Genomic DNA, 26,394 nt, shown 5'->3' with positions numbered 1-26,394 from the left:
CCTATGTATCTGGGATTTTAAATTTGTTGCATGGGTTAGAGCTGCAAGGCAAGTGAGCTTAAGCACCAGCAATTTTAATACAGGCTGAGGAACAGACAGCCATCCTAATATTACAGGGAAAAAACAAGACCATTAAATAAACCATCAAAATGCAGTTCTAAATCAATTTTTTGAAACACCATTCTAAAAATGAAATATTGATCCTTTTTACTTTAGCTTGTTGCTTTAACTGTGAGCTTTTAACAGTATCTTGCAGATCCAATAAGCCCCCTCTTGAAGGAAAGAGGGCACAATGAACTAACAAAACATCTTAAAAAACTAACTAAAAAACTTAAAATGCAGAAACTGGTAGGAATTTTTTAAAAGGTGCAGATCCCATCAAATTTCAATTGCAATAATCTTCTAAAGTACATCTCATTGAAGTTTTACTTCAGATGATAGTTCAAGTTATATAATGTGAATGGCATGTCATAGGGTATTTAAGGAAAATCAATGATAAAAGAAAAAAAAATGCACAAATGACTCATAATATTTTTAACAACATAATTTCCACTTCCTTCCTTAAATCTGAACTCTACAATGAATAATTCTCAAGAGATGATACTGTAAATTGGAACAGTATGAACAAAACCACTCAAAAACAGCCAGTCATTTGCTAGCAACACTTCATACTTGAATAACATTTTATACTTGACAAGAACTACAATAAGGTACAACACTAACCACAAACCTTGACTTGAAAGAACTTATGCTTTCTCCAGTGTAAGAGAGGTTTATTCTACTAAACCCTAATCCATCCATTCAAAATCCAACAGAAAATGTCTGATGATTATTGTTTTCATTAAAGCAATACTACTTTAACATCTGCTGGCAAACAAACTAGTTTAGTAGATTTCAGCTGAACTGCCCTTAGAACAGGCTTTGTACAAGTACTGGCTTTTAGAGAACATTCTGCAGGGGAGGTGGGGGAAGGAAGTTAAGCTTGTACTTACACATCAGGGACATATATTTGTCCCTAGCTCTCTCCTTTGTTGATTAGCAGATGTCACTCTTTGTAAAACACCATTAATGTACTGAAGTACCATAACAGATATTAAATGAAAGAAAAAGGAGAGTAGAAGATATTTGCAAATACACTGCCTTCTTGGGCTAAAATGGGAAAACAAGCTTCATACTTCAAGGCAGGGTAGAGAGGGTAAAACTGAAAAGAAATACCCATTTCCAACTAAGTTGGATTTCAGCATCAAACTGGACTAACACCCACTGACTCCTTGTTTATTTACAGTATCATTCATTTGTGCTTCCTCTTTAATCTAGATATACTTGCATTGAAGCTTCTCAATGAAACAACATTTCACTCCAATACTCATTCACATCTGTCACTCAAATCCTTTGCAGCCACACATTTTTATTCAATTTGCTAAAACAGGTCTACAGAGCAGAGACACAAAGAGATACTTTGGTTATATACATGTTATTTCATGGGAAAACAGTAAGGAAATTAGGATCAGTGGGCAGTGAAGCAGTATTTAACAGTGATGGAAACAATACACGAACCACCAGTTTGAGATCACCTGGGCATAGCAGATGAATATATGAGTCAGCACATAAATAATATTCAGCTTGCATTTAGTGTAAAGCTAAGGTTTATCATACATTTGCCATAAGCCCTGTCTTCCACAGCCATGGCATCCCTAACTACCCTGCCAGAACACAGCACAGAGGGCACTCAGTTGTCTACAACTACTCTCAGCATCTTTACAGTCTTGTAAGCTTCACCTTTTCCAGTATTCTTCTCGTTTTCTCTTGAGCTCTCTATGCACACTGAGTGTCCCTGTTAATGTATTATTTGCCTGTTTGACTTCATTCCAGGGGCATTTGTGACACAATGCCAATTTGCTGCAGCGTTTCTGATGATAATTGCTCACAGAAAGCAGTCACAAATGAAACAAGCATGGGCTGTCACAGAGTATCAATGACTTTTCAGAGGAAGAAAACTAGGAGTTCAAAGCTCTTAAATGTTAACCAAATACCCCAATACACAATGAAAAGCCTGCACTTTTCAATCTCCAGCCTGAAGACCAGAGCAGACATTATCCAGGGAGACACAGACCCCAGGGATTTAAGCCTACCTGCAACCTCGTTTTCCAGCAGAGTCTGAGAAAGGGAGCAGAGAAGTTCATGAACTCAATACTCTAAATTTCACAGCCACTAGGACACTGCAGAAGTTTGTGTTTATGACTGCACTGGAGAATACATTAGCTACCGAAATCACTTATAAAAAGATGCATCCAACGACACAGGATTTTTGTTTTCATTTTGTTCTTTGTTCTGGACAGTTTTATTTAGCACTTTAGACACCAGTCTTTTGTACAGCAGACTCTTCAGCTCAGATTGAAAAACCTGCCACCAAAACACTACCATATGACCAAGCAGGAAATGAATGTGCTCTGAAACTTGTATTTCAGTACCAAAAACAGATCTGCAGGTGTAAAGCAGAGCTACTTCTCTAGTAATAACATCAGCTACAACACTAAAAAATGTAATTTCCATTTGTTTGCTAGTCTAGATACAGCAGGAAGAGCTGACCACTATGCAAACACCAATGCCATAACATTTCAATACTTCATACTGAATACAACACATATACTCAAGAAAAATGAGCACTAACTTGTATCTAGATATTTCCTAAAAGAAAAATATGTTATGTTTGTGAAGCATGGGAACAGAATCAGAGCAGTTATATTAGTCTGAAAATAAATGTAGGAAATGTTAATATAAATAATGCTAGTAATGCAGCACATTGAAAAGTATCAGTTTTTTTCCAAATAACACTTTAAAAAACTCCCAAAGATATTTAAATGAACACCAGTATAAGCATCTTTCAGTCAATGCTGATTCACCTTCCTAACACCATTTATAGTTCCCATCCAATTATTCCCCTAATAGGAGATACTGCTCCTTTGTACAAGCTATAAATTGTTTTAAATACCCATAGACCCTTCACTGCTATGCCATAGCTACACAAAATTAACATTTATCCAAACCAAACCATTTCAACTGCTGCTGTTACTAAAGTAATGCAGCTGGCCAGCCAGGAAAAGTTATGTTTTTAAGGAGAAAATGTATCAAATAACAAAAAATCCCTCTGATTTCTAAACTCTAATATCCTGAAGACAAGTCAATAATCATATGCAGCACGATTTAGTAAATCAGCATGTAAGAAATATTCAAGTACATAATGACTCTTTAGAAAAGAATATACAAGTAATTCCTAAATAAAACTCAAGAGTCCCCCAGCCTTGTACATTCAGTGTTCAAAACACCAAAGTAATTTAATCACTTGGAGTAGCCACTTATCAGATTTTAATGACCATTAATCCTCAATTTAAAAAAACAAAACAACTTTGCAATTCTGCAGTGCTTCTAATTTCCAAATCTTTAAAGCGCGGTTCAAACATTAAGAATAAAATTAAACTAAAAAAAAAAATTTAAAAAAATGTAAAAGCCATTCTGAAACTATTAAGAACATCAAAGATACATATTTTAACTGCATACTGCCAAATTTTAAATTGGGCTACATCCCAACATCATAGTTGCTAATTTCAAAAGTTCGTACTTCACTACAGAAATACATGTAACGGGAACCTACAGCTGAAGTATCACGAGCCTTTAGGGGAAAATTCTGTGAAGATCCCACTGTAGGGACATGAATATACCAAGATGCACATTTCTGCATTTATCTAAAGAGAAACAACAGCAAAGCACCGAGGATTCATTTATAGCAGTGTTCCAGAGAGCTGAATGTCACCACATTGAAACCAGACTGCAGTACCTGTGCCCTGCCTTGCACATGTGAAATCAAACGAGAGAGCTCCTGTTAGCCCAGCGAATACATGATACAGCACACTGATCTACAGTCTTAAATGAAGTATTTGTATCTTTTTAAATGCTTAACATTTTGTGCCACCCAAGAAAGCTTTGTGGTCACAACCACGGGCATCAATTGCCAGCATCTGGGGAAGAGGATGGGGAGGGAGTCTCTGGGGGACACAGCCGGTGTCAGCACTGGCTGGCTCACTGCTCTCAGCGCTTAACACCATGACACTGTGACCCACAGTCAGCCTGGCAAAAGGGTCTCAAAGCTGTGACTGCCAATCATGTGTGACACACTTGGAATGCATCCATATCACACATGTGCCTTCTCCACACAAACCCTTAAAACTCAAACCATGAACTTTTATTTATCACTGTTTCAGCATGAGCCATTTTACTTAAACTCCTAGCATAAACTAGATTCAAAAGAGAACTGATAACACAGCTCTGTAAATGGACAGATCACAATGTTAGTCATTACTAACAATGACTCAGCCAATTGTGTTAACCTCAGAGCTGCCTGGAATCAACATCTTCTTGATATACATAAATGGTGTGTATATGTATGGCATATATGCCACCTCTGGATAAAGAGTTGAACTGTTTAGCAATTAATATCCACATGAAGACATACCACATTTTACTGTAATTTAGTGTCCATGTCTCCTTCTCCAGGTAGCCCTACACCAAAAGCAAATCTACAGCTGGTGGTGTGCTGAAACAACCAATTAGCTATGCAAAAATGAAATTTAATTAAACAGTTCTGAAATACCCAAGTAAGGATGGAATAGCTTTGTTTTTAAACAAAGACTTGGGAAAAAATACAAAAACCCTAGATATCATGAAACATGAGCAATGTTAACATTTTAATAGCTCCAGATGAGGTTTTTATACACTACAGATAAGTGCTTATCCTACAGTTACAAAAGACAAGTTCTGGAAGCTGACCAAAAAAACTTGCCTTGAGCTGATTTGTCTCCTGGCTCCAGCATCATTTGATAAGACAATAACAGAGACTCTCAACTTTCCTGCCAGGAGAAAAGGAACTCTGAAGAAAATTAAAGATATTACTGCAACGATTAACATTAAGAGAACATATGTCTGATACACATGACACACTCTTCCAGATGATTAAGGAGACAGATGTTTACAGACACACATGGGAAATTCCACCTTAATCAGGGCAGTGCACAGAAATGGGTTCTAGAAAGCACTGTGACAGATAACATGTCAGAAGTAAGTACAGAATCAACAGGTTGATACCCTGGTCTCAGAACTGTTGGATATGAACCTTCATGGCACAAGACTTGCCACCACATAAAGTCATGGCATGAGCCCAACACCAAGCTGAGCTGAGTGGCTGACAGTCCTGAAGGACAGAATGCCATCCAGAGGGATCTGGACAAGCTCAAGAAGTAGGCCACAGGAACTGCATCAGATTTTGTAAGAGAAGGGCAGGGTGCTGCACCTGGCTCAGAGCACAGGCTGGGGGCTGGATGCACGGAGAGCAGCCCTGGCCAGCAGGACCTGGGGCGCTGCTGGATGTGAGGCCGGACAGGAGCTGGCACTGGGCACCCCCAGGCCACAAAGCCAAACAGGTCCTGGCTGCATCCAAGGCAGAGGGGGCAGCAGGTCGAGCAGGTGACTCTGTCCTTCTGCTCCACTCTCATGAGATCCCACCTGCAGTGCTGTGTCCAGCTCTGGACTCCCCAGTGCAGGAAGGCCATGGACCTGTTGGAGTGAATCCAGAGGAAGCCACCAAGCTGACCAGAGGGATGGAATACCTCTCCTGTGAGGAAAAGCTGAGAGATTTGGCCTTGTTCAGCCTGGAAAAAAAAGGCCTTGGGTTGACCTGACTGTGGCCCTCCAGCACCTGCAGGGAGCCTACAAGGATAATGGAGAGGAATTACAAGAACATGTTGTGACAGGACAAGGGGGATTGGCTTCAAACTTAAAGAGAGTGGTTCTAAATCAGATATTAGAAAAAATGCTTAACTGTGAGGATGGTGAGGCACTGCCACAGGTTGCCCAGAGAAGCAGTGGATGCCCCATCCCTGAAGGTGTTCAAGGCCAGGCTGGAGTGAGCTCTGAGCAACCTGGTCCTGTGAGAGGTTTCCCTGCCCATGACAGGGGGGCTGGAACTAGGTGATTCTTAAGGTCCCTTCCAACCCAAACCATTGTATGAAACCAAAGATTAGAGGTGAAACTGAACTTTGCATGTTATGCTAATCTCAATAAATATGACAATTTCTACTGATAAACACTGAATTCACTTAAATGCATATTCCATCTTATTTGCAGAGATCTTTGAATTTTTCTAGATTCTCTTATTGAACAGGACTGCATTTTTGACCATTCCTGACATGATGGATGTCTAGACATCTTTTCTTTTCTTCTTCATACTTAACTTTAGAATAAAAATTCTTAAAGCTCTTAGACCAATTTTATCTCAGAAGTAAAAGAAAAAAATTTAAAAATAATTTTCTATTAAGACCTTCAACATCTTAAAGTAATTATTTTGGCAGATATCTTCAGTTCTAACTATGTTTGGTAGCCAAAAAATAATTTAATTCCCTGAGAAGTAATCAAAAGCTACTTAATCTAAACATTCTGTTGAAAAACCTAAGGCCAAGACTGAGTAGACTTAAAAGCAAGGTAACTTCAGAAGAATATAGTTCTGAACAGCAACTTCAGAAACAACAAGCCTTAGCCCTCACTGTTCTATCTAGCAAGTGTAGCAGTCATCCTTTGGACAGAAGACCTCAAACGCCCCACAATAATTTTCCTTTATCTTGACTTGCTAGAGTCAAAACAGCAACATTTATGAAGTCTTTGTAAATCCAGTTCTTGGAATAGTAAGCTTACATTTTATGTCACTCAACACCTAATTCAACACCAGATGTGAAAATCTTATTTCTGAACTTGACAAAAATTTGGGGCTTAAAAACAATAATTACATAGGCGCATAACAGAACAATGCATGCAATTTCATACCATCTCAATTGGGTGCAAACAGCAAAACATCCTTTTGACATGAGCAGAGGTTTCTTGGAGCTGAGCCTAAATTCACCAGAAATGAACAACGTGCACTGATCTCAAGTGGGCCTCAAGCAGACAATGCTACATATATTTTTTACACTGAAATTATAAATTATAGGAGTCTGTCAACTTTGTCTCATGTAGGTGCTCAGCACCAAACCATTCTGGAAACCCATGTTAAATTGAACAGAAAATTGTCCACCTTGAATATGGGGGGATGATACTACATGCTTCTGTACTATATTAATATTTTTGAGTATTAGGAAGCACATGAGAAGCATCCAAAGCTTTTTGGTCTCTGGGTGTCTTATGACATCAGTTAGTACCATAACACTTGCTTAGTTTGTAAACCTCAAGATTTCAAATTATTTAACTGCAAGAGGGAATATCAGTAACCTTTCTACTCCACAATATCTACATGAGGCTAAAGAAAACTACCCAAATCATAACAGATTATTGATGTAACAAGTCTTTTCTGTCACTTCTGCTTGGTTTAGGAACCATTTCCCCCTGTAATGACAGGAATCTAGATGGTTTTCCAGACTACCTCTTGCTTACAGCCATCTCACTTTCCTTCAGCATTTGGTTAGGGTTTCTTTCCAACAGGACAAAGAAGGTGATAACACCCATATACAGCAATAAACCATATATAACATCCCTTGTCACTTTATTTCAGTAAGTGGCTGACTCAAAGCACAATTTTTAGTCAGTGACTGGCCAAAAGGCATTTTGTCATTCTTCCTGAACATTAACTGCTTATGTGCACTGTTTGGAGCATGGCTGAAAAAGCTGTACCTTGCTTATCCTGAAGCTTAGTCTAGAAAAAAATAGACATTCTGTTTATTTTTCACTTTCTGAACACTCTTGCACAGATTATGTGTAGCTCAGCAGCATGCTCAACACGAACTGCAAGCAAAGCTTCAACCACCACCAAAATACCCCACGGAAAACTCTTCTAAAGCACCTGCTCTTTCAGTTGCTTTATTTCTTTTTAAGAAGAATTACTTCCAAACTGCTGTGACTCGAGAGCTCTAGAATTTCCCAAATAGCAGGAGGGAAAACCATTCTAACAAGAAGGGGGCCTCCCTACAGGGACACAGCCTGGCTGCCCCTGCCAACAGCACCCACTTCCAGTCAGGGTGGCTGTTCCCACAGCGCAAGCCCAGATCCCACAGGCACTGCCAAGTGATTGACACACAGGCTATTCACTCACTGGAAGCAAGCTTTGCTGCAAACACAGGTTGGCTGCTCCTGCGTTCTATTACTGGGACACTTTCAAAGTCATAAAGATTTTTTTTAAAAATCATAACCTACTTCAAATTACAAAAATTACTGATTTCATGTAAAACCAGACACAGAACATGAAACATTTCTCAGTACCTAGAACTAAAACTGGTTAATATAAAAAAAAAAAAAAAAAAAAGGAATAGACAAACTGAGACAAGACTACACAGGTAGGTGGAGTTCAGACTGAAGAAATTAAATAGTACAGACACCAAGGCTGTTTCTGCACAAGTTCAACATCAGAAGGGAAGATTACTGGGTTTTGGCTAGAGGTGTGTTGGGTTTTCATAGGCTGTGGTTTTCCTTGACTCTGCCAGGAATTTACATTCATCAGCTAATGTCTTGTAGGTATCATGAAATATCTGTTTAAGTCATTTATTTACTCATGTCCAAGTGAGCTGCTTGTTCTTGCAAAAGGAAGCAGTTAAACACAAACTGCAGCACATCAAAGGAAAAACTATTTAAATAGTGGAGAAAAGCAAAGGTTATTAAAACAGAAAAATACTGAATGTTAATCAAGGTGTGTGTTACCAAATAGACCCATCTCTTCTTCATTTTTGTCCCACTACATTTGAGTTTTACAGTAGTTCAGGCTAACAATCATCTCCAGGGTTAATCACAAGCCATTAGCACACTTTAATATTGCCTCAATGTAACTAGAAATGCAGAATTACATGTGCACAGCCATTGCTGTGCTCACATGCTGGTAAAACACAGTTCTCTGCAATGCAAAGTTTCATAACACATTTCACAGCACATGGATTCCTGCACATCCCCATGGAAACCATCAAGGCCACAGGCACTGCAGAATCACTTCCCCATAGAAACCCTTCCATAGGACAGCCCCAGAGCTCCTGGTGCAAAGGCAGGGCATTAGACATGGCCAGCACACTGACAGGAGGCAGACATAGGGATGGGATGAGATTAACATCAAAATTCTGCTGGTTGCAAGAGGGATGGAGCATTTCCCCAGCACTACTTAGTATATTATTTCTTCTATTTCCCAAATCTCACTGAACAAAACACTTTTGAAAACATTCAGTAGTTCAGGCAGTTTTTGCAAACTGCCAATACAATTCATATTTATTATTCTTACTGAATTCAATATCTAGCCAACATTTCAAGAATGAAAGCTAAGGAATATATTCCTTCAGAGCACAACATATGGAAATTATATACAAGTACTATAGACAGGCACAGTTTCAACATTTTCTGCTCAAAACACCAGAACTTTGTATTTATCCTTCAGCACACAGTGGATAAAATGTTCTGTGTGTTAGTGAATATCAGTGTTCACATTCATGGTGCACAAGGAGTGTACTGCAAGTACAAGGTTTTCTTCAGCATCAACTTCTAGCAGCTTCCTACAAAAAGATTTAAAGATGACAGCCAAAAGCAGCAGTAGCAATATTTAACAGCCTATTCTTTAATCAGATTGTGCCAGACTGCTACCATTTTGAAGTTGACGAAAAACTGCAAGACAGTTACTCTTATCTATTTGACCTTCAAAAATGAGCAAAGGCAGACCTAGATGGGGATGAGGGAGTGGGAGTTCATCTGAGACTACTGATCTTTTCCAAAAAACATACCCTGCACAACAAAACTGGAATATGCTACTTAAGGGTGTGTCTTCAAAGCATGACTTCCATATGCATTCAACAGATGCTTCCAAGTAACCAGTAAAATCCCTACTGGAATGACTTCCATTCCAGTAGGATAATTTATAACTTTTTGCACAATAATTTTTTCCACATTGAAACACTCAGCCTTTCTGGCAAACACTTGGTTATGTGCTAAGGGGCTGCAACAGAGACAGATCCTCCTAGTAACAGCTAGTGCAATCCAGAGAACCAAGCCTGCATGGAGTCTCAGTTTTCCTGCTGACTTAAAAGTATAAAATTGAGGGGGGGGAAAAAAAAGCTCAAACCATGAACGTCAGTTATTGCTTCAGCTTTCCCATCTTTCGAACAGAGATTTGCCTTTGTGTCATCATCTGAACACTGCCACATGAAAATCACTTCCAGCAGAGTTCCATTTCTAATAACAGCTACTGTGACAAAGAGATTAAAAACAACCATTCGAAATTTTATCACTGAGAGTGCCAATGGAGAAGGCAGTATGGCTTTCAAATTGCTTCCAAGGAGTGATGACAGCTGCAGTAAATATCCTACATCTCATCTAAAGTTGAAAAAGCTTTAAAACAGCTCATTTTCTTTGCATTGATAATAATGTAATAGTAAAAAATCCCAAGACCCAAGTGCTCAAAACTCAGCCCTTGATTGAAGAAGCATTTTGTTAGACTCCATACTTTCTTCAGGTAGGCACAAAAAACCCCCAAATAATGATAAGTGATTTACACCTCCATGTTCCTAAACATCAAAGAACTTGCTAAACAGGAAGGGATATGAACACTGCTTCTTGCCCAGATATGGGCTCCAAGGAACAGGAAGGATGTGCAGCAAACACACTGCAAAGCAGGATACAACATGTGAGCAGAACAAAGGCAAAGACCAACAAGACTTACATGCTCAAAGCAGTATCCACACACTCTCTGTCCAGGAAAAAAACCCAAATATTTACAAAAGAGAATTAGCCTGTTATTGCATGCACAAAGCAAAATTCAGGCACATCTTCAAACTCCAGTGAGTAAATAAGCCTATTAACTTTAAAATTTGATAAAGCCAAAAGAAATTAATAGAATGCTTATCTGAAATAAATATCCATACACAAGTCATTCAAAAATATTCCCACACTTATGCTGAAGTAACTTTGTGTATGCACATTAAAAAAGACATTATCAAAGTTAAGCTCTACTGCCTGTGTTTTGGATTATTGAATAATCATACAAAATACTAACAAGAATATTTATTATATGAGCCTAAAATTTTTCCATTTGGTACATTAACAATTAATTTACTTTCCATTAAGCTGGTATGATTTTGTTATGTGGTAATGTAATTAAACTGTTATACACTGTTGGTAAAGTCAGTATCACATCTCTGCAATCTTAATGCTGTTGGAAGTATTAAAAATAATATGAAAGAAAAGTATGCTCAAAACTATACCATCACTGAGGAGGCATTTTGAGCTTGTGTGTAAATATGGAAAAACAACATCCAAAAGGAACCATATCCAAAAAATATCTCTGGCAAAGAAAGATTAATGATAAAATACTATAGCAACAATAAGTTGAAGATATACCATCCTTTTTCAAAGATTAGGGGACCAAAAAAAGTTTGCTCCTCTTCCTACAAGGTCTTTCATACAGTCCGTAAGATTTATTTAAAAGGTGGAAGAAAAAGTCCAGAGACTGAATAGGGTCTGGGAGGTGTTCATTTCATACACACCACCAAGGGCCTTTCAGTATCTGTACCTGCTGGGTCTCTCCCTGGGGCCTGCAGTTCTGTGTACACTTCTCTCACCCACACACACTGAATGCCAGCTGCAAAGCTCAGATTTTTTTACAATAAACTGAAAACCAAAGGAGAACATTTAACAATGTTCAGTGTGCAAGCAGACATAATGCACTGATTGCACTCAGCAACAAAACCATCACTGGTCACCTCCCAACACAGAGTCAAAGCTAACACCAACCAGCACAAAAGGTCACGATTATTACCTGCTGCATTTTAGATGGAACATTTTAATCACTAAAAGGTAGGAATTTATTTGAAAGATATCTGATGGAAATAGTCGTCCTCAGTATCAACACAAACAAAAAGGAACCACAAGAGCACAGTCTGCTGTTTTCACAGGAGCTATGAATTCACAATTACCACGCCAGAGACCAGTTTGATATGCACATAAGAGGGCCAAAAATCAGAGAATTTGAACTGCTAGTGACAGCAGTGTAGAGGGCAACACATTATTCCTCCCTGCATGCAGCAAAAGAAAAGCCTGTTTTGAACTAAGATTTTCCCCTTGAAGTCTTAAAGTGTAACACTGCTGAAACACTTAAGGCACCTCCACATTCAGAGTAACTCCTTTTGTCAGCACACAAGTTTGATGGCATGAAGCGATACCAGATGTTGCTGTTCCAAATGCCTCACCAGGGTACACTTACCATGACACTTAGGAGATGCTGAGTGCACCACTGCACCCTTACAAATCATTTAAAGTTCGTGCTCTGCCAGCACATATCCCCTCCTATCCACTGACAAAACACTGAAATTTGCATTCTCAGAACATCATGATATGGGTACTTTACCAACCGCAGTTCAAGAAATTTCACTAAGCCTGAAAATTGTTATATTCCAAGGAGGTTCTTGCCCTTTCAACTTACCAGCACATATTAATGCTTTCTCTTCTGAATTTAAGCACAGATTATATGTCAGAAGTTCCCTTCTGGGTTAGATTCATGCAACTCATTGTTAATACATGAAGATTAATAGAATATAAAACAAAGCTCTACTGTCTTCTCCATGGTTCAAGGTATCCATGAATACATCAAGCCAGTATTCAATCCACACACCAACTCTCAGAGCCAGCACAATGTCATCTAACTCTTTAGGGAAACAGGTCAAGGAAAAGTCAACAAGATTAAACTTCAAATTAAAATTCCATTTTAACTCCTTTGGAAGAAACACAAAATACAATACAGCCTGAAGGATGTTATATCCTAAAATACTCCTCTACAGCTCTGCAATGTCAGAAACACTATAAATGACAGCCGGCAGAACCCACCACTGTGCATTCTTGCAAAGTCTTCAGAAAGGGTAAAGAAGGAAAAAAAGAAACACAAGAAATGCTAGGGAAAGCACAATATTCACAATTCAAGAAATGTCAGAGATTTCAGCCAGCTCAATACAGGCTTCACCAGTACAACAAAATTACAAAATTTACTATGGAAATTGATTCTTTTCTTTCCATAGTGTCAAAAGTTGTCATTTTTAAAAGTCCTTACACAAACATTTACAAGCCTTAGAAACTGATTTTCAGTAATCATGGTACCTTATTTCATTTACTGTGGTCAAACATATCATCCTGAAGGGCTCCTCCCTACAAACAGCTGAGGATACAGTCCAATGTATCCAACCCCTTTATGGCAAAAATGGATGGTAATTAAAAGAATGCACAAGTGTGACAGTGTTCACAGGTGTCTTAGGATGAGGGAAGAGACAAGGATCTGACTCCATGTTTCAGAAGGCTTGATTTATTATTTGATGATACATATTATACTAAAACTACACTAAAAGAATAGAAGAAAGGATTTCACCAGAAGGCTAGCTAAGAATTGAAAAGGAAGAATGATAACAAAAGCTTGTGTGTCAGAAGAGTCCAAGCCAGCTGACTGTGATTGGCCATTAATTACAAACAAGCACATGAGACCAATCACAGATGCACCTGCTGCATTCCACAGCAGCAGACAACCATTGGTTACATTTTGTTCCTGAGGCCTCTCAGCTTCTCAGGAGAAAACATTCTAGGGAAAGGATTTTTCATAAAATGTGTCTGTGACACACAAGCCACCTAAATACCACAATTATGAACAGAGCAACTACTGAAAAAGAATTCAAAAATTATCTGAGAGGTTTTTTGAACATGTAGACTCATATATTCTTATCTGTGTTATTGCAAATAAGTAAATAAATCCTCTATATATACTTACCATAGATAAGAATACAGAGCACTAGGCACACCACAGCATCACCAAATCAGGGATGATGTAATGAAGCTTGAAGTAACAATCTTTGATTAAATCACTCGTACCTGACACAAGAGAATGTGGCACTATAGCCCCACTGGTGATGGTCATGCACACAGGCAGACAAGGCCTACAACTTCTAACCATCCCCTTGACATATTTATGTTTTGGCCAATGCATATTTGCATTTACTCCAAACAAACTTACAAAGATATCTTAAGGTGTAGTAGCAATTTGTTATTAGTATTGAGGGTTTTGCACATCAGCAGTTATGAAGATATAAGAATAGAAACCTACATAACTTTTGCTACTTCCTACAATATGTTAAAATTGTGTGCAATGGACATATGTGAAAAAAGAAATCACATGCAGTGGTTGAGTAAAAAAGGAAGCATCATTCCCATTAGTGAAATGATAAAAGCAATGCACATATGAATGATTAAGCATGAGCTAAGGATCTTGTTATATTACTTTGCAAGAGCCATGCATAAGTAAACCCTATTCAGTCAGCTAACACTGTTCTTCAGAACCATTTCTGGGTGTGTAATTTTTTGAATGTGTAAATAAATGCAAGGGCAAGATTTAAAAAGAAAAAGTAATTTTGGAGCTTAAGAATTTAGTTAGATGAATTTAGGTAATTTTACCTTCTTTCCTAGAATACCCTCAGGCAGAAGCTTTGCAGAGAATGAAACACCTTCCCAGTAAAAACACAGTCCCTTGTAACTACTCTGAAGGCAAATGTGATTCATAATAACACTTATCTGGCCTAGCAGCACACCTGCCTTGCTAAGAGTTCCCCACCTCCCATCCCACAGCTGCTATTTTCCAGAAGAAATTTTCCATATATCCATCACCCACACTTTATTGGTCTGACACAACCCACAATCCACCACATGGAACAGCTGGTTTTGGATATTAGTTCAATTTCTGAATGACACAGACTTTGATGCTCATCATGCAAAAATGCTACTTACTTACCCTACCAAATCATATTATGCCTTTGAATGACACACCAGTTCACTTCTGCCTTCACAGTTCTCTCTGTTGCTTGATATCACTACTAAAATCATCAGAAATGCATAAATATGCCAAGGAATCCTCCACAGGTGCAATTTTAGGCAGTGTGGTAGGGTTAGAAGTTTCACTAGGGAAGCATTTTAGAGAAGTCTCCAAGATTTGACGGAAATCTAGAATTTTCTGTTAACCTAAAAATCATTCAAAGGAATAATTATTTCTTATGTCCTAAAATACATCAGGTTATAGATGAAATTTCTTAGTGAAGGAAAATACTATAATATCAGTTAACCAAATCTGATTAATTTTATCAGCTGAATTACCAAATATTTGGTTCCCATTGAAGAATTTCTAGAATAGAACAAACCAGAGTCCATCAACACCTCTTGCAAAAAAAAAAAAAAAAAAAAAAAGGTGTAAGCAAATTATGGTAAGCAAATTCTGTATAATTATTTCTGACAGCTTGTAATAATTATAGAATCAGGGAACTGTTTAGCAGAAGATCCCTTAAGATCATCAAGTCTCACCATCAACCATGAAACCACGTATTTAAGTGCCACATCTACATGTATTTTCAAACACTTTTGAGGAATGGTGATTCCACCACTCTGGGCTGCCTGTTACAATATTTAACCACCCTTTCAGTAAAGAAATTTTTCCTAATATCCAACTTAAACCTCTCCTGTACCAACCTGAGCCCATTTCCTCTTGTCCTATCACTGGTTACCTTGGAGAAGAGACCAACCCCACCTGGCTGCAGCCTCCTTTCAGGGAGCTGTAGGGAGTGACAAGGACTCCCCTGGGCCTCCTTTTCTCCAGGCTGAACAGCCCCAGCTCCCTCAGTGCTCCTCACCTGAGCTGTGCTCCAGCCCCTTCCTCAGACATGCTCCAGGCCCTCAAGGACTTCCTTGTAGCAAAGAGCCCAAAATTGAACATGGGGTGTGAGGTGCAGCCTCACCAGTGCTGTGTCCAGGGGACAGTCACTCCCCTGCTCCTGCCCCAGGCCAGGATGCCACTGCTCCTTCTGGACACCTGGGCACACCCTGGGCACATGTGGTTGCTGTCAACCAGCACCCCCAGGCTCTTTCCAGCAGTCACTCTTCCCCAAGCCTGGGCACTGCTGCAAACAAAAGCTCTCTCTGGGCTCCTTGACTGGAGAAAACATGACAGAATATCCATTCAAATTTGACAACAGGAAGCAAAGACAACAGGATATCATAGGTGGCACTTAATCTGATCTTTTTGTCAGGATGGTCAAAAACAAATTCGTGAATTCTTACATCTCACCTGAAGGAAAAAGCACATTTTCTAATGTGCTTCTGGAGGCTAATTTTTTACCCTGCATTTTCCAATTTCTTAGATAAACCAGACCACCTATACCAGAATCCATTTTCATTCTAAGTTTATTTAAGAAGTTCAACAGATTAAAATAAGAAAGAAGTTAACTCTAGAATGCCTTATCTGTACCAGATTTTAAAAAGAGGCCCAAGAAGCAGACATTGCTGCACCATTACATATTAAGGTAACATCCTGACATTCAGAAGTTCTTTTCATACAAACACTGAGGTTTTTTAACTTTATTATTCCTCTGAAACACCAAGCCTTCTAAACATATCACACTTCTATCACACTCTCACACAGAGAGACTACTGATGCATCTTCTATTTTGCACTCACAGACTCCAAAGCAAGCCACCTAAACATGCCTCTGCTTTCAAAGCAGCCCCACTTGAAGGGTTAATTGTGACACCACTGAGGAGAAAGAGATCACCAAGTCCCCTGATGCCCTCCTGAATTCACAACTCTTGGTGTGCAATCACCCTGGCCATCACCAAGATGAGGAGGAAGTGCTGTTACTTTGTGAGAGCAGACATTTAAACCAGTGAGGTATCAGGAACACTTCAGAAGAATTTCAGTAAGACATCTGAAGGACTTCTAAAGCAATTCACATTGTTTGCATAGCAAGCAAATTTATGCCAACATTTCTCTCCATCACAGATGTCACAAAAGTTTATGAACCAGTGTCAATGTCCTGAGAACACTTTGTCTAGGAGACATCTGCAGGAGGTGGAAAGTTGAAAGCTTTGATAGTTATCAATAAATCACCTCCCTCTGTACTGACTCCATGTGAGAGGCACCACTGTTCTGTACCAGAAGAAAATACAAGGAGAGGGAAAAAAAAAACATGAAACAAAACAAAATCATGAGCATTTACTGGACTGTCAGAAGCACAGCATCAGGTCACAGCTGATCTGAATCAACAGCAGCTCACAAAGCAGATTATATGCCTGATAAAGAAAAACCAGGAGCAAATAAATCAAATTTACCAGCTGTTATCAAAGTGTATGGCACCAGCCTGCAGCAGGAGCAGCCTGCTACCCACTGCTGGCTTTTTTGGAACATTTCACAACTGGTCAGTTTTCACCACTCCTTGAAAATGCCCCATGCACCAAAGCCCCAGGCACACAGATAGCTGGACACAACAGGGCAGAAAAAATGTGATTCAGACTTCCTTCTTCACAAGACCTATTACACACAAATAAATTATTCTTCATCTTCCCAAATATTTACTACACTGTATAGCTCCAGGATAAGAGCTGAGAACTACTACTAAAAATGCCAAGCAGGCACCAAAGCTTGTCTCAAAACTATGATCTTCTTTCTCATAACCAGGGTGCCAACTCTCCCCTTCACACTCCAGCTGTACAGTGTTCTGTTGACACCTGGCAAAGATGATGAAGTAATAAAACAATGTTTCTATCCTTAAGAAGTAACTTTTTCTCCTTGTGTCACTAACAGTGTTACCAACTCTTCATGTCCTGAACCAACACATAAAGAAGCAGCAGCAAAGCCAAAAACCAGCTTTAGCAGATGCTCTTTCACTTTTGGCCTGCACGGACTGTCTGTATTAGGAAGGCTCTGCTCTCTGCTAAGCCACTTGACCCCATCAATTTAATTTATTTCTCACTAAGCAAAGGCAGGAGGTTCTGACAGCCCTGACAGAGAAGGCAAAAAGCACAAAGGGTGAGGGAAAACCCACTGCGCTTCTCAGCTCTTACACCTGCGGCATTTTCCGGGTATTTGGTACGAGTGTGAGCTATGAAAGCTGCAAAGAGCAACTCCGGGCACAGGGACGGCAGAACTGAACGGGGGAATGGGACATTATAGACAAATCACTCTGCGCTGGCCCGGCCTTGGCTGACACACCAGGGACGAGCACGGGGAGCCCGGGCACAGCCGGGAAGCCGGGCAGGGATAAATAAGAAGCCGGGCACAGCCGGGAAGCCGGACAGGGGTAGGAAGCCGGACAGGAGTAAATAAGAAGCCCGGCAGGGGTAAATAAGAAGCCGGGCAGGGATAAACAAGAAGCCGGGCAGGGATAAACAAGAAGCCGGGCAGGGGCGGGAAGCCGGGCAGGGGTAGCAGTAGGAAGCCGGGCAGGGATAAGAAGCCGGGCAGGGGCAGGACGCCGTTCCTGCCCCTCGAGAAGCGCCGCTCCCCGCAGGACACGAGGCTCCGCCGCGGCACCGCCCCACGCACGGGCCCCGCCGGCGGCTCCACGCGGCCACCCCGCCCTCCCCCCGCCCGCGGAGGCCCCGGGCCCTCTGCTCACCAGCCCGTCGATTTGCACTTGCTTGACGGCCGAGTCCCCCGCGGCGGCGGCTTTGCCTTTGCCCTTGGAGGCGCCGAAGCCGCCGCCGGCAGCGCCCGAGCCCTCCTTGCGCGACGCCATGGCTGCCCCGCACGGCCGGAAAGGGAAGCGCGCCACACCGGAAGCGGCGGCGCGGCCGGGGCGCTGCGCGGCCAAACGGCCCCGGGCGGGAACGCGGAGCGGCGAGCGGGGGGTCCGGCATGGCGGCGGTGCCGGCTCAGGGCTGCGGGCCTGGCTCGGCCCGGGTGTGCCCGCAGAGACTGGGCCTGGGGCCTTGTGCCAGCTCATCCGCCATGCGACAGCCGAGACAGCCTTCCCTGCCGGCTTTCCTCTCCACAGAATCATTTACATTGGAAAAAACGCCAGGATCATCGAGTCCATCCTATGAGCAAACATCACCTTCTCCCCTACACCATGGCACTGAGTGCCTATCCAGGCGTCTCTTAACACTCCATCGATGCCGACTCCGCTCCCTGGGCAGCCCATTCCAGTGGTTAATCGCCCTTTCTGGGAAGAAATTCTCCCTGATGTCCAACCTAAACCTCCCCTGGTACCGGTTGAGGCCATGTCCTCTGTTTCTGTCACCCATCCTGTCACTATTTACCTGGGAGATGAGGCCAACCTCTGTAGCCACATTTCTCCTCACAGAGAAAAGCAAGGCAATCTTCCCAAGAATATTTCTGAGATTCACATTCTCTGAACCTCAGAGAATGATCATAACAATTCTTATCTCATTTGCTGTGCCTGTGTTGTGCCAAAGTAGAATGCACTATGGAGATTGTTTAGCCAGAAGATTCTGTGCAGCTGGGGTGCAGAGTGGAGTGCTTGGCAGATTCAGTTTAGATGTAAGGCAATATAGTGTAATATAATATAGAATAATATAGTATAATAAAGTAATTAATTAGCCTTCTGATAAGATGGAGTCCTCTTCATCATTTCTCCCTGCCATGGGGGTCGACCTGTTTCAATGGACCTCCATCTGGCTACAACCTTCTTTGGTTTCAAAATGTGGAATATGTAAAAAAAAAAAAAAAAAGAAAGAAAGAAAATTTGTTCTTTGATATTTGTTCTTTGTATGCCTTCAAGCCTAATCAACAAAAAAGGAGATTTATTCTGTGAATTAGATAGCAGCTAACAAGGTCTAAGCAATGTCCAGGCATTAGAAAGAAAAAATACTTGTTGCCTTGTTAAGGTTTATCGCTGGATATTCTTCAGTGATCTCAGAACTAGGGGAAAGATGCCACAGACCTAGGGGAAAGTTAACAAAGAGCTTGGGAAGAAGGATGTGCCACTGGCAGTGGACACAAAGAATGCGGAATTTATGGGCCACAAGGATATTTGGCAGAACCCCCAAGATAAGGAAGAAACTAATAAGGACAACTGAGCAACTGTGCTGCATCAGCTCCCATGGGGTAAAAAGTAATTCAGCAGTGGAAAATCCTGACTCAAGAAAGCCACCAACTCAAAGGAAGATAAGGACTTAGCATGCCGACTAATTAACGTGGGAAGCAAGAGAATCATTAACCAATAGAAGATAGAACGCTAATTAATAAGAGAACTAAGTAACTTCTAACAAATGAACATTAGTGCCTTTGCTAAAATGTATAAATAGTGAAAAGTTTTGGTAGTCATTGTGCTGGCTTTGTAGATTTGCCACCCAGCACCCCTTTCTGCATAGAACTGTAAGTAAATCAAATACCTGAACTCTGTGTGGATTGGCCTCTTGCACACTGGCTGAAAGAACCTGTTTGAGCAACACTTTCAGGGAGATGTAGAGAGCAATAAGGTCTCCCTTGAGCCTCCTTTTCCCCAGGCCAAACACCCCCAGCTCTCTCAGCTGCTCCTCATCAGCCCTGTGCTCCAGACCCTTCCCCAGCTCATTGCCCATCTCTGGACACACTCCAGCCCCTCAATGTCCTTCTTGTAGTGATGGGCCCAGAACTGAGCACAGGCTTTGAGGTGTGGCCTCACCAGTGCTGAGGGGAGGGGAAGGGTCACTGCCCTGGTCCAGCTGCCAGCTGGCCCCTGGCAAACCATCTCTGGCAGCCCAGGAAGCTCCATCTGTGCATTTCCAAGGCCACCTCGGGCAGCTCTGATGCCACAGGGACCTGAATTCCCAGCCTTGGGCTGCAGTGAGGGCTCCCAGCATGGCTGAGGAGACTCTAGTCTTGGATTTTCACCTAATAAACCTGCAAGCGTTGAGGGAGATGTACTTCTAAGAGATTTGAAGGCTTTGTGTATTACCTTTACAAAAACCAAACTGCTGTGGAGTGACGTGAATCTCTGTCCTGAGCATGAATAACGAGGCATCAGTGCAAACTCTTAACATTACACTAATCCCTGAACTATCAACTTCACATGCAATTCTCAGGAATTGTTTGTGTTGCATTAAAACAGTTGCTTTTGCTGCTTTATTTTGTTTGAGGTTGGGTTTTTTTTGTGTGCTTTTTTCTAATTTAATTTCAAACTCTACTCTTCAAATTCTTTCTGAAAAATGCAACATGCTGTGAAAGGCAGCCCTACCAAACCCCCCAAATCTGTTCAGACACTTTGCCAAATATGTGACTTCATAAAAATTTATCTTTTCAACAATGCAGTTAACAGTCATTTCTACTTAAGGGTGAGGAACATATTTATCAACACCAATATTAAAATGTATGTGTATTTGCCTGCAGCCACAGACCCAACATTTGCTTATTCCTATAAAACAATTCTAACATCACTTAGAATAGTCCCTATCAGTTCCTTGCATTGCTGCTGGAACAAATTCAAGCAAAGTATCCAGTATAATAATCATCCCAGGAAGGTAAAATGTATCCTAAATGCCACTGATATCACTGACTAGAACTGCATTGACCCTAGCAAGAAATCTGGACACCCAGCTCTGCTAAGGACACCTTGTGATAGATGTCTAAAGGAAGGTATGATGAATCTCACTTCACATTTTCCATTGGGAAAATAATTCTTAAATGGAGATTGAAGGGGAAGTTCACAATGGCAGCATCACTGAGGTAAATAGGGCCTGTGCCCCAAAGAGACTGAAGTGCACGTGCAGTGGGATTAGGGGGTTTTTCTACAAGCAGTTTGTAGAGAGGCTGATGCAATAACAACCCTGAGCTTCAGGGCAGTGTGCTGTGGCCAGCAAGCTCAGCCATCATGTAGGTGTTGAACATTTGAGTCCTGCCCTTAGATTTCCATGACTGAAGGCTGCACTCCCACTGGCACTGCCTTTTGATGTTTTTCTAGAGAATGAAGTTGTTTAATTCAATGTTATTATTTCACTTAGCTGTTATATTAACATGAATATCCAGTTTTAACTCATAATATAATAGAGTCATAGAATCATTGAATATGCTGAGTTGGAAGGGACCCCTCAGGATCATCAAGTGCAGCTCTGACTGCACAGGACATCCCCAAGACTCACACCATGTGCCTGAGAGTGTTGTCCCAATGCCTCTTGAGCTTTGTCAGGATTCATGCCATGACCACTTCCCTGGGGGGCTGTTCCAGTGCCTAACCACCCTCTGAGTGAAGAATCTTTTCTGATATCCAACCTAAGCCTCCCCTTACTCAGCTTCATGCTGTTTCCTCATGTGCTGTCACTGGTCATGAGGGTGAAGAGATCAGTACCTGCCCCTCCACTTCCCCCACTGAGGAAGCTGTAAACTGTGTGAGGTCTCTCCTCAGTGTTCTCCAGGCTGAGCAGACCAAGTGACCTCAGCTGCTCCTCATACAGCATCTCCTGAAGGCCCTGCATCACCTTGGTTGTCCTCCTTTGGATGCTCTTTAATGGTTTAATATCTTTTTTATACTGTGGTGACTGAAACAGCCCCCAGCACTCACTGAGGTGAGGCTGCCCCAGCTCAGACCAGAGCAGGGCAATCCCCTGCCTTGCCCAGCTGGTGATGCTGTCCCTGATGCCCTCAGGACAGGGTTGGCCCTCCTGGCTGCCAGGGCACTGCTGGCTCATGTTCAGCTTGACATCACCCCCCAGGGCCCCTTCCATGGCTCTGCTCTCCAGCCTCTCATTCCCCAGTCTATGCACAGCCAGGGCTGCCCTGTCATGGGTGCAGAATCCAGCACTTGCCCTTGTTAAACTAAATCTGGTCAAATAATTTCAATTAAAGAAAACAAAGAGTAGGAAGCAGTACTGTGGTAATACAGTGATTTTCAACTCCCATCCATGGACTGCTGGAGATGTGTGGAATACTTCAAAGATGTTGTTGAAGGGTACTGAAATAGGAAAACATACCTTCTGAAATGCACAGTGCTTTAACACTGGCAAATTCTTAGGGATCTGAAAAAGAATGAAAACTCCTGGGATAATACAAATGTGATGTATTATCCTGGCCTATGAAATTTCTGAACAGAAAATCAATCTAATTAAAAAAAACCAAAAACAAAAAACAAACAAAATCAAACAAAGCAAGACAAAAAAACCAACCAACCAACAACAAAACCCCAAAAAACTATAAACCCAAAAAAAACCACCAAAAAACCCCAACAAGTAACTACAGCACAAAACATTACCATGTTCAGAGATATTGCTGTGGGCACCCAAAATATCCCTATTCAAGGGACTGGCATAGGGCTTACTACTTAATGCACTGCCAGAATAATTGAGTCAATTTTGTTAATTATGATTAACATGAAAAATGAAAAGCAAATATCAACTTTCTACCTTACAAAACTCACCAAATCACTGGGGGCAAGAGGCCATAAAAAATTTCACCGTTGAAAATTATGAATTCTTGAAAAGGAGGCCACAAAAAGGATGTCAGTGTGAAGAATTTAGAAACGTTGCCCAAGCTACTCAGGAAAACCACAAAACAGAAGACTTTCATCACAAAATACTTTAGAAAATTCAAGTAGTGCACAGTCTCCATTAATCATTTTTAAATTGTTCTCTTAAATCAAAAGACAGCTGGAACCAACCAAAAACCCTTTAATTCCCCAGTCCTGTTTAAGTTAAAACCTTGGTGAAACTGAGGATGTGTCATATCCCCCAAAGCACCTCTGCACTATATCAGGGCTATGAGCAGAACTAGAGTTGCTAAACAGAAATTATCTGATTAGGGTTCAAAGATATAATCCCTTCCAAATCGTCAGACTGACTTTACCTCAAGGGCTAAACCAACTTGAGTTTCATTTGTGTATGCTGCAGGCTAAGACCATGCACCTGAGATGGGCTAGCCTGCAATGACTTGTTACCACTTGGGAAATAGGTCGTCTGAATTCTGTGTTTTTCTTCCCTGCCCTCTCAGCAATTCCAAATATTTCTAGGCATAATGAATACTTTAATTTCATTATCACAAAGTGTAGAGGAATAGGGAAGAATCACTTAGGATTCACACAGCAGTCTGTACTTGCACTGAGACATAACAACACCCAAATACAAACTTGTACAAATAACTAGAGTTGCCTAAAACAACATTAATTATGTTAAAAAAAATAAATAATTGCTTCCAGTAAAATAATCTCTAAAACTAGGTGGCAAAACTAACACAAACTTAAAATCACCTTGTAATGTCTTGCAGTTTGCAGAAGTTTCAAGTTCAGAAAATCTCAGTATTCTGAGAGAGGTGATATATTCAGGCTCAAGCTTTCAAACATGGGGAAACACATGTGAGAGGCATGAAAGGCTTGTGGCCCATCTCTGTATGACTACACTGGTGACCTTTTTCAGTGTGCCACAAAGGGAATGAGCTCTTACACTGCCTCAGCAGGCCAGTGCACTGCTCACAAATGAAGAAAGAATCAAACACCTTTCCCATGTAAAGCAAGGCTTGTATTTGGGAGGAGTGTAGTGATTTTAAGGCTGTACTTAATCCTCATGTTCAAGTATAAAGCTATTCTACAATAATTCTATGCTTGGCATGACCTCTGCTCCTTTTGAAATCCCTTTCTTGTTTACCTTTTCATAGGAGCCTCTCCTTTACATGCCACTGCCACATCCCTTTGGGAGAGTGAAAACCCTAATGACAAGAGGTCCCTCTGTGTATCTGAAGGTATCTGTGGTGGGTTAACCCTGGCCAGCAGCCAAACACCTACTCAGCTCTCATCCCCCAGCATCGGGGGAGAACAGAAAGATGGCAAGAAGACCTGTGAGTAACATTTCCAAAGCCATGGAACAGACAAGATCTCTTAAATGCTCATTCTTTTCTTACTTTTGTTTCCCTGCAAAAAAGAGGGAAGCCTCAGGGACCGTCATGTCTCACCAGCAGATGAAGTTTAGCCAGGTGCATGCCTCTGTAACAGTACAGAACCCATAACTGCAGTTATGTTCAGCAGCACTGTCTGCCACGTGCAGGGCAATTCCAAATGCCAGCCCCAGCCTCAGGAAGCAGCTTTGTGTATAAGCCTTGTGAAATTCAGGAGTTTCAGCTATTTGTGTCCTGCTGACCACAGCAATTTAAGACTCAAAGAAATAAAATATCCCCAGGCATACCAACCCATGTTAAGGTAGGTTCTCCCTGATAAATGAGGCAGCACTCCATTCCCAGTTTGTTCAGATATCACTGATCACCAGCTGCAACTTACTGAAGTCAGGACCTTTGCATACTTATTTCAACAGCATCTACAGCATTCTGTTTCACTGATAAATAATCACCCTCTGAAATGTCACGTATTCATCTAATGTTTACTACTTTCCACAGAGGAAAATTTAAGATCAGGCTACATAAATGCATGGGCATTTTGTACTGATGGATTTTTAATTACTATTATTTCTCAAGAGGCTAGTTGAGATTTTAGAAGTTAATGATACCAATGCTCAGATCCATTCCACATTTTTTTTCTAATTTTCTTCAAGACAATCAAAGTGAAGGAATTGGTTTTATTGTTGCTGTTTGGGTTTTTTTTTAATTTGAAGTAGGAAATGGAAAGTAATAAGGTGTAGGAGAGAGAGAAAAATTGTAAAAGTGGAAGCTGCAAGAGCATAGAAACCCCCAGGGACAAACATCAAATGCAATAAGGAACTATGGGACTAGAATATAAACTTGGAAAATTCAATTTCTTTTCTGTAAGAATGGAGGTTTCAGAGGCCATGGAAGGTTTCAGCCATGCTGTTACACAGGCAACCTTTTAGCATTTACTGGATTAGAAGTATAAGCATTATATTTTAAAAAATGGGCAGTAGCATAATAAGGTATTTTTGCATGTGAAGGAAATATTAAAAAATATAAGCTCTTTCCTTGGGAAAGTCTGGGGGTTTTCCACCACTCAACGTTTTTTCTCTGCTTTTTTCAATAGATGCTTTCCCATAAGTGTTTTTAGTTACCTTCTATTCTTATTAACTTTTATGTTTCAAGTGTTTATAGCTATTTTTTACTATTAATGGATCATTTTGATCTTATAGGTCTCTTCCAGTCTTGAAAATTCTGTGATTCTGTGATTTATTACTGCATCTCAAACCCATTAGCATACAGCTAATAGGAACAAAAAAAAGACGAAGGAACTAATGAAAAAAATGCCTAATTGAAAAAAATGCATTTGATAAAACAAACTCAGACATTTTAAGTGCTAATTTTAGCCTGTAAAACAAAGACAAGGTATTTCACAGAGTTACCGTATGTTTCTAAGCAGAGCTAAACTCTTTTCTAGAGTATCAAGTTAGAAAATTATGTAAGTGTAGGGAGCATGTATGATTTATTACCACACTGTAAAAATTCTACTTCTCTGTTCCCAGTAAACTGATTTCTCCCTGAAATCAATGAAAAGGTGAAAAGATACATACGGTATCTCAGGCAACTGAAGTGAGTTCTCTGGCATAAATCAGAATTTTGGCCATAAGTTAATTTCTTGTTGGAGAATTCTTCTCACATAATTTCTCTTTTGATGTCAATTTGTTCAACCTTCTCTTCATAATCAGTTAATTAATCAATCAA

The 26,394-nt window shown here is 40.7% G+C and overlaps 1 protein-coding gene across 1 annotated transcript in view; it reads right to left on the bottom strand.

Annotated features, from left to right (window-relative positions):
- Positions 1-18,615, bottom strand: part of EIF3H (eukaryotic translation initiation factor 3 subunit H) — an 86,450-nt gene extending 67,835 nt beyond the window's left edge. Inside the window, exon 1 of the mRNA XM_059472274.1 lies at positions 18,470-18,615. Coding sequence (XP_059328257.1) covers positions 18,470-18,589 — 120 coding nt within the window. The 5' untranslated portion in view covers positions 18,590-18,615. The remainder of the gene's footprint in view (positions 1-18,469) is intronic.
- Positions 18,616-26,394: the final 7,779 nt, after the last annotated feature.

This window comes from Ammospiza nelsoni, chromosome 1 (genome assembly GCF_027579445.1).
Source record: "Ammospiza nelsoni isolate bAmmNel1 chromosome 1, bAmmNel1.pri, whole genome shotgun sequence".
Lineage (NCBI taxonomy): Eukaryota > Metazoa > Chordata > Aves > Passeriformes > Passerellidae > Ammospiza > Ammospiza nelsoni.
The sequence above is the reverse complement of the archived record's forward strand: the minus strand, read 5'-3'. Positions and strand labels throughout refer to the sequence as shown.